This window comes from Mustela nivalis (assembly GCF_964662115.1).
Source record: "Mustela nivalis genome assembly, chromosome: 14".
Classification (NCBI taxonomy): Eukaryota; Metazoa; Chordata; class Mammalia; order Carnivora; family Mustelidae; genus Mustela; species Mustela nivalis.
The window spans coordinates 68,760,575-68,778,347 of NC_139033.1; the positions used below are offsets into that span (position 1 = coordinate 68,760,575).

Sequence of the window (17,773 nt, forward strand, 5' to 3'; positions counted from 1 at the left end):
CCATACTATTCATTATCTTGAAGTTCAAATACTTCAGATGATGATCTTATTTAGCTGTCAGAAAAAATGTAAACAAAATAGGGACTTGGGTTGTCTTTTTTAAAATTTATATTCCAAGTCTCCTTATGTCTCGGGCATATTAGCATAACTTGTCTAAAGTCATAAAGAAAAATTGACAGAAAAATGCTTTGGATCACCATGTGTTTTCAATTGATGCTGGCGAAAATGAACCTAATTGAAGGCATTTGGTACAGGTTTATTTTTCCTTTGCAGTAACAGCAGGAACATGAAGCCATCACTCTTGGTGTTTATTGTGTATCTGCTATGGTTGAAAGATTGTCACTGTGCGCCTACTTGGAAGGACAAAACCGATACCCACGGAAACCTGAAGGGTAAGTTTGGTTTCTTTATCTGTGCTGTGTCCTGTTTGCCTGTTTGCATGTCCTCCTGGCATTTGCAGTGATTTACAGTTGAGAGATAACCGTGTTCATTTCGGCCTTCTTATTTCACAGTGAGAGGTTCTCTAGGCACTTAAACCAAGTAGACATGACGCCAAACATCTGGAATAAAAATAGAAAATTCCAGTCGAGTATCTGAGAAGGTTCACATATCCAGATGTTTGCTATCATACAGATAAAACTTGCCAACTTTTGGACTGCATTTCTTGGTATCGTCCAGATGTTTGGTGTCCTCTAAGCACAGTTTTAATGAGCAGTGAAATTCTTTTCTAGCACTTGAAAAATTTAAACAATTAAAGTAATCTGTGTAGTTATTCTTGACATAGAGGAAGAACGGGTTATAATGACATCGAATCTAGTTGGTCTATGCTCCGTAACTTGTAACCTTTGCTTGATAGTACATGTTTTGAGTACTGAATATATTAGTTAAAATGTCGCTTTAGGGATGTGTAATATTAAATTTGGAAGCAAGCATAAGCTCCTTTGGAAGCCACATTGACTACTGCAAAGAGAGGATGATAATGAACTTCATGCCCACTACAGGCTTATTAAAGTTGTGTAAGAGAAGTCCAGTAGGTTATTAAAGAACCTTGCATTATATGAGATACTTTCTAGGTTTGATGCCTCCTGGAGAGGCAATTAAAGCTGAAAGAACGGGAAATTGTTCACTGTGTTTGAGGTTCCCAGTTGGGCATTTAATATAAATAGTCTGTGAAGAAGATTTCAATATTTTTCTAATATAACACACTTGAGTTTTAAGTGAAAGGGGAAAAAAAAAAAAAAAGGATACATGGAAAAAGGCCCTGAGGAAAATGACAAGAATGAGGTTAAGTGAACTCTGACTCATCTAGTTCAGAAGCAAGGACTAGAAGGTATCCTCTATGTGGCAGCTGTGTCCATGTGGCAGCTGACAGCTGATTTGTTGTCATCTGCTTTCAGAGTCTGATGTGGTAAAAGTCTGACAGTGAAAAGTTGGTGAATTCATTGTAACTCTGATACATTGTAATCTAATCAGATCTCAAAGGAAAAAACTACAATGTATCTTTTAGGTTTTTCTGAGGCTGGAGACATAGATGTGGAGGAAGAGGTGAAGAAGGCTTTGATTGGTATAAAGCAGATGAAAACCATGATGGAAAGAAGAGAGGAGGAACATACCAATCTGATGAAAACCCTGAAGAAATGCAGAGAAGAAAAGCAGGTACAGTAATTGAGAATAGCACCTGTTCTTAAATACAGCTAGACCATAAATATTGCATTTCTTAGTGCAATGGATAAATTACTTCTTTCCCCTAATAATGCATTTTTTGGACAGCAGCTCTTAGTAGAGGAAAAGTTTGAGGAAATTTCAAATTTCTTAAGAACACAGTCCTGGCAGAGTAGACCTTTGCAGGACTCCAAATCCAGGAATTTAGGGGATTTGTCTGTTAGGGAAGTGCTACTTTCTTAAAAAGACTTTATCTTAATTCCTTCTGACTTGGGATATTGTTTCAAAAGTGTCACAGAAAAAATTTCAGGCTAGTTCTGTGGTTTCCAAAGGTTTTTGATCTCCCATCCCTATTACTAAAATTATTATTCACATTCACTCCTAAATTTATATACATTAATTTATTTATAAATTACACACATGAATTGTAATCATTAACATCTCAAGGGTGAGGTTCATCACTTGCCAGAGTGGGTATTCAGTCCATATTTGAAATAATCTTCTAGATAGTATTCTGGAATTTTTTTATTTTTTATTTTTTACTTTTTAAAAAAATATATTTTATTTATTTGACAAACAGAGATCACAAGTAGGTAGAGAGGCAAGCAGGGAGAGAGGAGGAAGCAGGGTCCCCGCTGAGGAGAAAGCCTAATGAGGGGCTCAGTCCCAGGACCCTGAAATCATGACCTTAGCTGAAGGCAGAGGTCTAACCCACTGAGCCACCCAGGTGCCCTGTATTCTGAAATTCTTTTTAGCCGATTCCCAGATCTAATTAGATCACAGTTTTACTTTGTCACATGACCAAAAAAGAGCTTATAATGAAGAAGTATCAGCTCTGCCATTTGCTTCTTATCTATCTGAGCTGAAATTATTCATATTTTTTAATCTGCTAGATTTTTTTTTTTCAGGAATCTTTTAAAACCACTTGTCCATTTAGTGAAGGCTAGTCTAGTTAAAACTAGATAATAAAAGGATCATTTACCTGCATCCTCTTAAATTGGCAATTCATTGCAATCAGCTTCAAGGGAATAAAGAGAAAGGGAACCAGTGTCTATGCTCTGTGAACATGGAGGGCCCCACTTCCCCAGGGTCCTACTGAGCAGTTGGTGACATGTGATGGCACCACAAGACAGTCCTAGTGTATACTAAATAGTACCTCAGCATAATCCTTTATTCAAATGCCTTTAGTTAATCGCTGTAGTTCAAACTATGAACCTTACTTAGCAAAGGGAAATACACATTACAGTTGACTCGAACAATGCAGGAGAAAGGGGTCTGACCTCCAGTCAAAAATCTGCATGTAACTTTTAACTTCCCCCAAATTGAATTACTAATAGCCTACTGTTGACAGAAGCCTTACCAATAACATAAATAGTCAAATAACACGTTTTGTGTGTTATTTCCCTTATATACTGTATTCCTACAATAAAGAAGAAAATATTAAGGATATCATTGAGAAGAGAAAATACATTTACAGTACTGTCTTGTATTTATAGAAAAAAATCCACATGTAGTGGACCCATGCATTCAAACCCATGTTTTCAAGGGTCAATTATACATCCAAATGTCCACAGGGACTGTTAAAAATTGTTCATATGTTACAGTACAAACCTTAAAATATTTCTAAATTATGAGCATAGCATGGCTCCCAGTTTAATACCATTAACAATGAACATAACATTCAAAACACTTCAATTATTTTTTAAAATTATTTTCCAACGTTACCCTTAAAGAAGAAATCAAAACTATAACAGAAATAATTTGGAAAATATTTTAAATTTTTACTTGAGAGTCAATTACTTTTAAATTTTATTTTTAAAAAGTTGTAGGTGTGGTAAAATATATATAACATCACATCAACCATCTTAACCATTTTTTATGTGTTATAGTTCACTAGTGTTAAGTACCTACATACCACTGTGCAACCAAGCTCCAGAAACCCTTCTCTCTGGCAAAACCAAAACTCTATACCCATTGAAGAACTCACCATGTCTCCTTCCCCTACCATCAATTTTATGTTAAAACATAAAGATGGAAGTTTTCATATTTCCCCCTACATGTGAACTGGGGGCCCCCAAACTGCAGGGAGTTGCTGGAATTCTTTATTTCTGAGCACGGTGGCCTCTGGCCGTCCCTTAAGCCTTTGGAGCAGGGCTGTGTGACAGTCTGACCCCAATCCTACCTATGAGGCTGTCACCAGACTGGTTGATGTTGTGGCCACACCCCTTGTCACATAGGGTCCCTTGCAAAGAAAGAAGGTCACCTGATTAACAGCTGCAAGCCCTCCTCCCTTTGGGCAGCAAGCAAAAGATCTAAGGAAACTGAAAATAGCTCCTTATGAGGAAATTGTGGAAGCCCCCAGAGCTGGATTCTTCCTCAGTGGGTTTGTGAGCTGGCCCTGGGGAATAATGACACTCAAGAGCATTTAAAGCCCCTTTAAAAAAAACACAGTATCACATGTAATCCTTCCAACATCTGTGTAACCCATTACTTTCACTTTACAGCTAAGGAAACCGAGCTCATGATGTTCATGAACTTGGTAATCCAGCACTGTAATGAATGACTGGGGAGAAAGTCAGTGGGCAGCGCTTGTTTGTCTTTGGGACCCAATGGCTTTGTTTTTTTCCCTTCCCTCTGCCTCCCCAAAAGCCAAGGGTATAGAACTATGAAAAGAATGCTCCAATTAGGGGTGGGTCAGCTAAGCAAATGTCAGTTAAGGTGTGGATACTCAAAAAGTCCACTTAAAAATGGAAAAACCCATTTAACTCTGAGTCTCCCTCCCCAAAATTACTTTAAAGTGAGGATAAAGGATATTTTAGATAAATTATGACTTAGCAAATATGAGATTGGTGCCCCTAGTCTCCCAGCACAGAGCACCACCTACCCTAAGGGGACCCAGTGTCATCATGGACCCCTCCACAGCCCCTCCCTACTGATATTTATCGAGAACATCTGAAACTAACTAAAAGTGGGAAGCCCTGGGGGTGGGGCATAAAGTGATTTGAACCTCACACCAAATTTATATGGGACTTTGACACACTGTAAACTACAGGAAGAGTCGGTGGGACATCTAGGGGGGGAAACAAAAGGAATGGGCAGGGCATTCCTAAACCAGAGATCTTCCTCCACCACAACATTTCACTACCAACACTTGGGACAGGTTGATTTGGTGACAGGTATTTGTTGTGGTCTTGGAGGCGAGTGGAAGGAAACAGATAATATCATACTAGGTAGCTTGCTTGCTTATCTCACTTAATACAAAGCCTTAAGAGGCAAATCCTATTGCTATTCCTATTTGCTAAGGAAGATATTGAGGCTCAGAGATGTTAAGCAATTTGCCCAAAGGGACACAGCGAGTGTAGTTTAGAATCGGAAATAGTGGGGTTTTGGTTTACGGTGACCATGAAGAGGATATTTAAAACTGGGACTGACTTAGGAAATGTGGGAAGTATTGTTTCCTCCCATGGTGGGGTGAATTTCTTGAGAAGATGTAGGAATCCAAAATTGTTCTGCAATGCCCGAGGAGATAAGAAAAATCCTCAAAAGATTCTCGGGGCTCACATGGTTTTTTGGCATGTTAATGACAGGGAAGGGTAATTTCCTTTTCTCTTCCATTAGGTAAAAATGCATACGAAATTGGTTTTAAGTACATGAACTTTGCTCCCTCGTGTGTTTTTCACTTAAGGGAGTCACTGTTAGCCCTGAGACTGGGTGATGAAGGAATCCATTTTACCTTGTCAGTCCCCTGAACTAGGTCTCAGGCTTGAAGGGAGCCAGTCTTCAAAAGTCCACATGTGGGGGATGCCTGGGTGGCTCAGTTGGTTGGGCATCTGCCATTGGCTCAGGTCATGATCCCGGGGTCCTGGGATCAAGCCCTGCATCAGGCTCCCCACTCAGCGAGAAGACTGCTGTTCCCAACCCTGCCTGCTGCGCTCCCTGCTTGCGTTCTCTCTCTCTCTCTCTCCCTCTCTGTCAAATAAAAAAAAATAAAATCCTAAAAATTTTCCTTTAAAAAAAAAAGTCCACATACGCAAGGAGGTCAGGAATCTAGGCAGGGGTGCTGGCCTTGAGGGAGGTCCTGGGGCAGGACTGAGATTCTCAGAGGCAGGTGTCCTTTCTGCCGGATTCCGTTTTCACCCAGAGCGGGACCTGGACACATTCAGCAAGGCACCACGAGGGGGAGCACTTGGAATAGAGACGAGAAGAAAGACCGCACCCCCCCACACCACCCCCGCATGCCCACCTCTGCCCCCATAATACAACATCTCTGCAATTAAATTGTAACTTGCTGGGCAGATTTGATTTGATATACAAGAGTTGTACTTTCGCGCAATGTTTAAGCACATACAAAAATTAAAGGCAGCATAAATAAGGGACATACATTTGTAAGCTCTATAAGCTTTAAAGCCCACTTTCCACATCTTCCAAGAACTAGATGTAGAGACAGACAAGCACACAAGTAAATTATAGTCGTCCCCCAGAGATGGACCATGTCATGGTTCACCCACATCTAGTGCAATGTCTGTCCCTTCACGAGTACTCAAGAAATAGGTGTTGAATGCACGAATGGATAGATGGAGATTTGCAGTCCCTAGTCGGGATCAAACAGTGCTCGTTTCTTAATCAAACAGAAAGGCAGATTCAAGCTCTGCCAGCAGCCAGGGGCCAGAAGAAAGAATGAAGAAGTACATCAGAATATGCATATTTCAAAAAATCAGCTATGGTACACACAGAGAATTATGAGATGAAAATAGGATGTTTGTTTCTCCTTTTTAATTAGGAAGCCCTAAAACTCATGAATGAAGTGCAGGAACATCTGGAAGAAGAAGAAAGCCTATGTCAGGTGTCTTTGACAGGTTCCTGGGATGAATGCAAGACTTGCCTAGAGAATGACTGCATGAGATTTTATACAACCTGCCAACCTAGTGGGGCTTCTGTGAAAAATACGGTAAGGGAAAAATAGAGCTCAAGGTTTCAGAATTCTGAAAGTACCCACCCCAGTTTAATTCTTAAAAATTAATTTATTTTACTATTTAGAATAGAGATGCCTGACCTGATATTAGCCTTTTACAATCTAGAATCTAACATTCATGCTTGCTTATGTATGAACCTCCTACGTACATTCAACTTATCAGATCAAATAGCCATTCAGTGTTTGTCTCTCCCTATAATGACACTGTATGTATCTCTGTTAGCAATATTCTGAATCTTTCTGCCTCTTGTTATTTGTGAACATGTTCCCATTCGATTGTAAGCTCTTTGAGGCCAGGGACCATAATGTGTTATCTGTCTTCATGTAAGCATTGCAGGTATCTAATAAATGCTGAATTGAATTCTGAATAATAGTATCACAGTCTCTGATTTCAACCTGCTTGAATTTTTTCCCCTGTAGGCAAAACATTTGAAGACATTTCAGCCTCCTGAATCTCTCTTTCGATAGGCTTGCCCTCTTCTGGAAATACACACATATGCACACTTTCACATCCTCTTTAGCCATACCTACACAAGTCCCATAGGACTGGCATGTTTTCTTTTTGTTCCCTTTGGCTATCATCTGGGCAGAGGGAATCACAGAGGGTGGTGACCTGAATAGGATGAGCTCTGCCCCATGAAAGGCTCCTATTGTATTGGCCTGCATTTCTCTTCCTTTCAAGAAGTGAGCTCAATATGAAAGGCAGTGAAATCTCCCTCTCCATATCAGAGCATGCACTAATTAGAGTATGTTCCTGACTTGGCAGTGCCATACCCAATTATAGAGGGAGAAACCCCTAGGACAATACATTTGCCAAGTTAATTTGCCACCACTGTTAATTGCATCTGCTCTGTTTTTATAGCCCCAGTCATTCTCCATTATACCAGAATATGGTGGACTGAGCACTGGCTGGAAGGCAGGAGATTTGGGAACCATTCCTGACTATGCCAGTTGTGTGATTTGATGAAAGTTTCATGGGGCTTTAAGGTTTGTGTTTGTGGATGGATTCAGGGAAATAGAAGCTGGCAGAGAGAGGAGCAGACAATCAACCCAGATTACTTTTTGAGGAAGGCATGAGTAATCTAAGAGTTCCTGGAGAATTCTTTGAACAGGACTGGGATGCTAGTGTTGTGATGTTAGTTGGTATGCACCATAACAGTCAGCATGCCACATCACTACCATATAAGGGCAACTGTGGTCTGGCACAAAATTAGGCACCATATAAATGGAAAGCATGGTGTGACTGCTGAAAAATTCTTCCACTGAGTATAAAAATTCTACAATTAGAGCTTCATTTCTTTGACAATAACCAGGGAAGGCTTTGATCGCTACTAATATATAAACGTCCCTAAGTAACCTATTTAACTCTATCAGGCATCTATAATATAGCATGAATGTGTTTATCTTTACCTTTTCATGGACTAATTTATGAGACAAGAAAGAAGAGACCGTAAAGTCACTAACGACATTCCACTGAATGAAACAAACCAACCTCCAGCCCAAACCCTAAGACAGAGGTGAAAGACAAGAGCCTTTTTCAGAGTTTTGGGAAAACCTAGACTGTTCTACTTAGACCACAGCATCCCAACCACTGCCAGTCTATCAGGTGTGGCTTGTCAGCAATACTGAAGATTTGGCCTTTTTAGGTCTTGGGAAGAATGTCAGATCCTCTTTCCACAATCAAAGTCAAAGATACAAGAGTGTTAATACATTATCTTAAAAGGAGTCACCATTTCCTAGCTTGCCCAGAATTGTTTTTGATTTAGAATGACCAGTGTAAACTGACTTTAAAATCTACAATAAGAAATGGTCTGTGTCAATTATTTTTTTCCATTTAGAAGTAATAAAATAAAATCGATTTTAAAAAAAGAAATGATCCAGAAAGGAAATTAATTTCTTATTCCATTTTTGTCCTCCACCCCATAGGTCGAACAGTTTTTCAGGAAGATATATCAATACCTGTTTCCTTTTCATGAGGATAATGAAAAAGATCTCCCTGTGGGTGAAAAGTTCATTGAGGAGGATACACAAATGGCTCAAATAGAGAATGTGTTCAGCCAGCTGACTGTGGATGTGAGAATTCTCTTTAACAGAAGTCTTAACGTCTTCAAACAGATGCAGCAAGAATTTGACCAAAATTTTCAATCATATTTCATGTCAGATACGGACTTAATGCAGCCTAACTTTCTTCCAGCTTTATCCCAAGAGCCAAGGGCAACACTGGATCCCGTACAAAGCTGGGACATTCCCAGCTTCTTCCAGCTGTTTTATAATTTCAGTCTCTCTATTTATCACAGTATCAGCACAACAATCACGGAGACACTGAATACAATAGAGGATTTACCAAAACAAGGCAAAGGCAAGTATTAAAAGACAGCTTTACTTAGATGTCAATACTAAGGTCAAGCTTTGTTTACCTTTGGAAAGAGTAGACATTTCTAAGTCATTGTTCAGTGTTTCTGAGAGTGACAATTTATAGGGTATCAGTTTCAGAGCCTCTTTGAGGAAGCTTTGAAGTCTGCCAAACACCATCCCTCCTCCATCACTGTCAAGAGCCCTGAGGGGCTGGTATCTCTTTTTAAAGCAAATTTTCAAAGCTGAGAAAGAAAATGTTAGCAGTGTGAGAAGTTGAACAGAACAGTTGCCTCCTTTATTGAAAGTCATGTAGATATGCTCAGCTCTTTTCTGCTTGAACATCAGGGGGTTTCTTTAAAAATCAGTCTAGACTCCTCCGCTCTCAGTCTGGTTAGGAGCCTGGTGTCCCGTATGAACCAGGTCATGCTGAGTGCTCTCCACAGAGTCTCACTGCCATAATCCTTTAAATCGTAACATTTATGTATAAAACCACAGAAGATGCTCACTGACAAACCCAAAACTACAGAAACCAGAATAACGGTAAAGGATAAGAATTGCCTTCTACTGATGCCAAACGTGCCCCCAAGATATTCCACATTGGAAGCATAATGCTGCTGTGCGTTTTCAGGCAGAAAGAGATAGCTTCCTTGGGCTTCTGTGGAGTGGCTGGGAAACAGCATCTCAGAAACGAGAGCTGCTTGGGGGGCCAAGGTAGGATGTACATTTCCTTAGACTTATGTCTTATGGACCATAAGCCCACGGGAAAGAATGCTCCCCTCTGACATGAAAAATAATGTGGGCTCCCTCTAGAAATCCTGCCATTTGTAACAACGTGAATCAACCTGGAGGACATTATGCCGACTGAAACAAGCCACACACAGAAGGACAGATGCTATATGATACCATGTATATGAGGAATCTAAACTAGTCAAAGTCATGGCAGCAGAGAGTAGAATGGGGTTGCTGGGAGCTGAGTGGAGGGAGAATGAGGAGGTATTGGTCAGAGAGTACAAAATTCCTGTGATGCAAGATGAGTAAGTCCTAAACTTAGAAGTCCAACTCTGCAGGATAGTGCCTATCGTTACAAACACAGTACTGCATACTTTAAAATTTCCCAAGAAATGTAGGTCTTACATTAAGCATTCTTAATAATGATGGTGATAATAATAATAAGATGGCAGGAGAATATTTTTGGAAATGATGGATAGGTTTATAGCATAGACTGTGCTGATGGTTTCACGGGTTTATACTTCTCTCCAAACTCTCCAAGTTGTATATATTAATTACTCACAGCTTTATTTTTTTTAAGATTTTATTTATTTATTTGACAGACAGAGATCACAAGTAGGCAGAGAGAGAGGAAGAGAAGCAGAGAAGCTGAGCAGAGAGCCCAATGTGGGGGTCGATCCCAGGACCCTGGGATCATGACCTGAGCCAAAGGCAGAGGCTTTAACCCACTGAGCCACCCAGGTGCCCCAACTCACAGCTTTTTGTATGTAGAAAGAAATGGGTTCCTTCTAGCTATTTCCCCTAATTATATCAGCTGTACCTGGCAACATCTGAATGAAATTCTCAAAATTACCATGATATTGCACCACTGGTCTCTATACAGAAGGGATCAACCTCACAGTACCAGAAACTGAAGCCAAAAAACAACACATGATATCCTTCCCATCCCATTGTTTCTTGAGCAGAGAACAGCCATCATTACTGGAATCCTTTTGGGGTTCTATTTCAGGTTCTGGAAGACTTTCTTGTAAGTCAGATGTTTTCTCTGGTATTCTATTCTAAGGTTTCCAATATTCAGGAAAAGCATCAATGCAGTAGACTAAATAGATCAATGCTGGGGTGATATTAAATTATTTTTGCCTGAACTTTTAAACAGACGGCAATTGTTGGGGAATATTCAAAATGTGTTCATTAGAACAAAATAATGACCCCCATCTTTCACATTGTGTACAACCTTATACGTGGGTTGCTGCATTCAAATGTGCACAGGAGTGAAGAGTGATTCATTCACTTTGAAATCAAAATAACTTCCTAATCATAGCAATTCCCTCCCACCCCACAGACTAATAATGCAGGTTTCCACCAGTTCTGCCCCAGCTTCCTCCCCATTCTCACAGCCCAGGACCAGTCCCGGCTCAGCTGGACCTCTGCACAGCTTCCACTTTGAAGGAGACCCACATATCAGAGTGCCCTGTCATGCAAAGGGAATGTAAATGCAAATAGGAAAAACAAAAACAAAAAAGCCATGTCCCACCCTTATATTTTTTTTCCTCTGCTATCCCTTCCCTAACCGTTCAGTGCCCAGGTAGCTCCACAGAGGTGCTCTCTGCTCTGATTAGCACCTGTGGACTATTTATCAAGAAGAGACACGCAGGGGCTCTAGGGTATTTGCAAATGGTTTCTGTTACTTTTCTGGACAGGTGGTAGCTGAACCATACACCTAACACTCCTGGAAAATCTGCCTAAAGAGAGGATATTTTGAGCTTTGCCCTGTGTAGACAGAATACTAGCTGCCCATAGATATCTACACCCTAATCCTCAGGACCTGTGAATATATTGTGTTCCACGGCAAGGGGAAAGTTTGCAGATGGAATTGAGGTTGCTTGTCAGCTGACCTTAAAATAGGGAGATTATTCTGAATTATCCATGTGGCTACAGGGATTCTTAGAAGTGGAAGGAGGGGGCGCCTGGGTGGCTCAGTGGGTTAAGCCTCTGCCTTCAGCTCAGGTCATGATCTCAGGATCCTGGGATCGAGTCCTGCATCGGGCTGTCTGCTAGGCAGGGAGCCTGCTTTCTCCTCTCTCTCTCTCTCTTTCTCTCTGCCTGCCTCTCTGCCTACTTGTGATCTCTCTTTGTCAAATAAATAAAATCTTAAAAAAAAAAAAAAAAAAAGAAGTGGAAGGGGGGCAGAATAGAATCTATAGAGATGGTAGCATGAGAAGGACTTGGCCCTACTTTGCTGGCTTTGCAGGTGGAGGAAGGGGCCTAGGAGCCACGGACTCTAGTTGGCCTTTAGAAATTAGAAAGGCAAAGAAATGGATTCTCCCCTAGAGCCTCCAGAAAAGAAAATCGCTGCCAACATCTTGATTTTAGGCCAGTGAGATCCATTTCAAACTTCTGACCTATAGAACCAGAAAACCACTGGTGTCACTCTAAGCTACTAAATTTGTGGTAATCTGTTACAACAGTAACAGGGAACTAATACAAGCCTCCTGTCAGTTACAATGCCCAATAGTGACTGAGTGATCGCTGTGTTTTCTAACAACCTTCATGGATGGGCTTCATTTATCAAGATTGTCCTAAGAGCTAAAATTAGAAAAATAGCTAAAATTGAATAATGAACACTATTAAAAGAAAAGAAGCAATAGTAAAAATCTGAAACACTGGGACACCCGGGTGGCTTAGTTGGTTAAGAATCCAACTCTTAATCTCAGCTAAGGTCTTGCTCTCAGGGTTGTGAGTCATGTCTTGTGTTAGACCCCATGATGGGTCTGGAGCCTACTTAGAAAAAAAAAATCTGAAATATTTTGGTTTTCAATCTTTTTATAAGTTTTTTAGTCTTCATATGGGAGAATTTCTTTCCTACTTTGATATTTCTAAACCTCAATTCCTGTATCTGTTGAAAGAGTAAAATAGCTCTTGTAGTTGTCCTCTCTTGCCTTATAAATCCCTGGAAAGGATAGATAAGATTATGTTCAATAAAACTATGTGACGTAGTAGCTTGGTACAGTGCCAGACACCAGGAGATATGAATTCTAATCCAACCTGAGAGAGCATTTGCTGACTTTAATTTTCCCTATGAGTGGGGCGGGGAGGCAGAGGCAGGTGGGGAGAGTAGATGTTTGATATGAGTGATGGCACCAGAAGGAGCTGCCTAGAGGGGTCTGGAGGCTCGGGGATGGGTTACTGCCATGTCACAGGATGAGAAATTGGTATCAGTTGACCCTGGAATTTGTCATCCCTGATCTACATACCAGATATTGATCAAGATGCTGAGACTAAGACAATGTTTATAACACAGCCAGCCCCTGAGTTTCAGGAGCTCAGTCCAGAGAAAGGAAAACAGATCACTGGGCAATTATGTTATCTCCATTACCATATGGAGAACAAAATGACAGAAGAAGGTACAGAAGAACAGCACGATTTCAAATGACAGGACCAAATTCCTTCCCTCAGTGCGGGGAGGGTCCCCCCTAACAGAGAGGATAAGAGAGCAAATAGTACATAAAGCTAGAGATAAGCTCTGTAGCAGAACTCCTCACAGGAACTCTGGGGCGGGGGGATGGGGGGTGAAAGGGGATGCCACCAATTCGACAGGCACAGTTCTGGAAGGCAGCTGGGAGGCCACAACTTTGTAGTCAACCAAAGGAGATGGCTGCCTTACACCCCACATGATCTAACCAGGGCCTCAGGTTTTTAAGCAGCAGACATTACAAGTCATCTCAAGATGAAATGTTTCATTTTAAGATGTGGTAAATTAATAATAAATGTATCCTAATAAATGTGAAACACTCAGCTGAGAAGTGTCAATTTTCTGTTGGACAGACTTCTTTTTTACAACATCATTTTTTCATATAAATTATTAATTCTTCCAGAAAAAGAAAAGGGTCTCTCAAAAGTTGATCAGCTTTAGATGTTTTCCCAAATCTTTGACCCATCAACCATAACATTATACCTATGAAATACAAAAGGAATAGTAAGAATGGAAATGCCTACCACCCAGCTTTAGAAACAGACATCACCAACATCACTGAAACTCCAATGTACTTCTCAATTATACCTTTAAAAAATTGAAATAAGCATCAGAAAATTTTTAAATAGAAAGAAATACAAAGAGAAAAGTGGCCCACAATCCCTTATTTAAAGCATTGACATCAGAAATAATAATAATAATGACACTAAATTAAAAATAACTCAAATATAGAACAAACAAATGAAAGCTGCCTTCTCTCACCCCACCAGCTATCTCTTCCAAAAGATTCTTCATGATTCCTTCCAGAAAATAAAATTATATGCCTTAACCTTTTTGTGGGGAGGAGGGACATATACAAATAATCATAGTAATGTGATTGTTGGATCAAAGGATATAAGCAATTTTTAATAGATGTCAAATTGTCCTAGCAAATGGTTGCCACTATATGCCCTCCTATGATGGAATACAGAAAGATTTTCAAAGAACTGGTGAGAAAAAGAAATGACATCATGTCCATACCTTTAAAATACAGACTCTAGGAGCGCATGGCTGGCTCAGAGGGTTAGGTCTCTGCCTTTGGCTCAGGTCATGATCTCAGGCTCCTGGGATGGAGCCCCACATGGGGCTCTCTGCCTAGCAGGGAGCCTTCTTCCCCTGTCTCTCTGCCTACTTGTGATAGATGTGTGTGTGTGTGTGTGTGTGTGTGTGTGTGTGTGTGTGAAATAAATAAATAAATAAATAAAATCTTAAAGAAAAAATACAGACTCTAATGACATTAATGTGCAAACATTATGTTACCTGCAGATTCTAACCTCGGAAGCCTGAATTCAAAGGTGTCACCTGTGCAGGACAGAGGACTGTGTGGAGAACTTGGCCAGAATTTGTCAGAATGTTTCCAGTTTCATGCCAGATGCCAAAAATGTCAGGATTACCTGTGGGAAGGTAAATAATTATTATTTTCCAGCATTTCAATGCTATTCTGGTCAGAGGCCAAAATCTCACTTTTACAATCATCATGGGTTCATCTACTTTCCTTCGAGCACTTTTTCTTGCATGCTTATTGCTATCTGGGGGTGCTCAGTGTAGGTTTATAAACTTTCATTATTCAAAAGTAGGCCAACTCGCCTTTTCTCTTATTTAAGATTCCATCATTGCTGCTGTGACATTTTTTATGGTTAAATGTGTGCAAAAGAGAAGGTAGGAGCAAATTAGGCACTCCTTTCTTCTTACTGCAAGGAAAAAGCAAGCCCCCCAATGGAAGCAATCTTCCCATTATATAAACAAATTATTAGCCAAATGAGTGTTCTTTTTTTTTTTTTTTTAAGTGGTATTAACCCTTTCCAGTTGGTGGGTTATTTACTAATTAGTATTTAAATATGTAAAGTGGCTCCTCCTCAGAAACCACATAGACTTTCCCCTCCAAGAGAAGTGAGAAATCCTTCTCTCCCCTGGCTCCTCCCTATCCCCCCTCCTGCCCTCCCCCCATCTCCTTTCCCTAAAGGGTAACTAAAGTCACCCCTCCCACCCACCATGGCCACCCCCCAACACATTTTCTCACAAAACCCAAGAGATTTTGATTCCCATGCTTCTGCTTTTTACCTCACTAAAGCCCTGAAGGAGTTGCTGAAAAGCCAGAAGGCTGAGTATAAATTAGGTCTTTTTGTTATTTCTCCTGAATTACTGATTCAGTGACTCTGTACCTCTGTTCCATCACAAGGAGAATGGAAAGAATGTGTCTATTTTACACCTGTGTTTTGCAGATTACATGAAATGTCTACCATACTAATGATTTTCATTATTTAGGGTTTTGCTTTTTTTTTTTTTAGCTTTTATTGAGTACAATAAAGGTTTTGCTTTTCAAGTCACGGTTACAAGGTTGCATGCAGAAACAGAAGTTCTTATAAGAGAAAAATACGCACAAATACCCTGATCACTTACAAAAACAGTCCCACTCAAACATTCCATCTACATATCATTACTTTCCTTTCATCCAGTTAAAAGCTTTGATGACTAATCTCTTCCTTTCATAAAATCATACAAAGATGGGGAGAGGGAATCAGACGGAGGCGGTCACGAGGTACAAGCGCCCAGTTCTAAGATAAAGAGGTTTGAAGCAGGTAAGCTATGGCAGGATCACTCTCGCTAACACTGCTGTGTGACGTACAGAAAAGTTGGTAACAAAGTAGATCCTAAATTCTCATCACAAGGAGAAATTTTGTTTTCTTTCTGTTTTATCTCTATGATGTGATAGATATTAGCTAAGCCTATTGCAATGATTATTTCAATATATGTAAATCAGAACATCACACTGTACAGCTTAAACTCAAACAGTGATATGTTAATTATTGGTCAATTCAACTGGAAAAAATATGGAAGAAATCAGATAATATAGTACAAGTGCCTTGGATAATCAATATACATTGGACTGCGTTAGCTACAGTACACATCGGATAACACAGAAGGCATGAATTGGCAGCTGCATAGATAGAACATCAAAGAAAGGAGGCTCTATTGCATTCCCACACAACTTAAAGCTTTCATTATAAAATGCATTTTGTTATAATGGTATAGAGGATAAAAGAACAAAAACTCACATGCCTACAACTGGATTCAGAAATAAAACATTGGGGTGCCTGGGTGGCTCAGTTGGGTTAAAGCCTCTGCCTTCGGCTCAGGTCATGATCCCAGGTTCCTGGGATCGAGCCCAGCATCAGGCTCTCTGCTCAGCAGGGAGCCTGCTTCCTCCTCTCCCTCTGCCTACCTCTCTGCCTACTTGTGATCTCCATCTGTCAAAGAAAGAAAGAAAACATTACCCAAAGAGATGAAGCCCCCTCTGTGCTCCTTCCAGATCATATCTTCTTCTCCCCCAGAAAGGACACTTATTTTGAATTTAGTGTTTATTATTCCTTTACTTTTCTTTATACTGTTATCACATGTATATACAACACACACAACACACATAGCAATGTTTTGCATGTTCTTAATTTTATATTATTAAAGCATGATTTTTAAGTTTAAAACTATGACTCATACAAATATAAAATGAGCAAGTGTCAAGATGAACTTATCCTATTAATGAGGGAATCCGCAAAGTGTTAAAGCTGTTTCTAAGGAGTACAGGAGAGACTGGAGAATTTATAGTCAAAGATAGAACGTGGAAGTTAGATTGCAAAATTAAATATAAAACTAGTTACTCTTCTAATGGGCAATAAAACAGTAAGTTTTGCAGTGATGTTTTGTATCCGACCAAAATAATTTATATCTCTACTGGACAAAAAACACTTGCAACTTTTCAATTTAGAATGTTCATCTAAGCACATAGAATTTGGCCCTGAGCACCAGTAAATGGTAAACCCAACAAAAGGTCATTTCCCGAGTGAATCAAAGAGGCTTCAGGTGGGTCTCTTGGACAATGCTGTATATATCCTTGAAAAGAATGCAGTCATTCTTCGGCCCCTATTTCCAAATTTGGGGTAATTTTTCTTAACAATGTAAAATATTATTGCTTAGCTGTTCTTCGGCAACTTGGCTTGTCACAGTATAGATAGTAAGATTTAGCCATGTGAATACGTGTTCTAATTCATTAATTCATTGCTCCATTAGTCTGTGTGGGCATATCACAATTTATCCATTCCCCTGAAGTCTATTTAAGTTGCTTCCATGTTTTGCTATTACAAAAAACTCTTCTACATTTTGCCAAACAATAATTTTGCCTCTTCAATCAGCATTTGATTCTTCCCTTGTTCTAAGAGCACATAGCTACAATTATAGATGTAAGATCTTATAAATCTTATAATAAATAAATATTATATTTGATAAATATTTTCCAAGACATCATAAATCTTTTTTGTTTTCCCACTAGTTACCATACATTTTTGGTCTTGATTTTAAACATATTTACTGTGACTCTTTTCCTCTTCTCCCATATCAATTACTAGTACTGCATATATACACCCAAATTCAAAATAGTAGTTTCCCTTTGAGAGGACAGAGAGGGGTTTTGATGTGGGAGGGGCACAATGGGGGGCTTCATCTGTTTCGGTAGTATTTCATTTCTTAATAGAAGTGATAGGCACATGGAT

At 39.8% G+C, this 17,773-nt stretch overlaps 1 protein-coding gene across 1 annotated transcript in view; it reads left to right on the forward strand.

Annotated features, from left to right (window-relative positions):
- Positions 1-277: 277 nt before the first annotated feature.
- CLUL1 (clusterin like 1) overlaps positions 278-17,773 on the forward strand; it is a gene marked incomplete at its 3' end in the record, with an annotated part of 29,141 nt that continues 11,645 nt past the window's right edge. Inside the window, exons 1-5 of the mRNA XM_082698782.1 lie at positions 278-392; positions 1,508-1,656; positions 6,443-6,610; positions 8,561-8,993; positions 14,496-14,633. Coding sequence (XP_082554908.1) covers positions 287-392; positions 1,508-1,656; positions 6,443-6,610; positions 8,561-8,993; positions 14,496-14,633 — 994 coding nt within the window. The 5' untranslated portion in view covers positions 278-286. The remainder of the gene's footprint in view (positions 393-1,507; positions 1,657-6,442; positions 6,611-8,560; positions 8,994-14,495; positions 14,634-17,773) is intronic.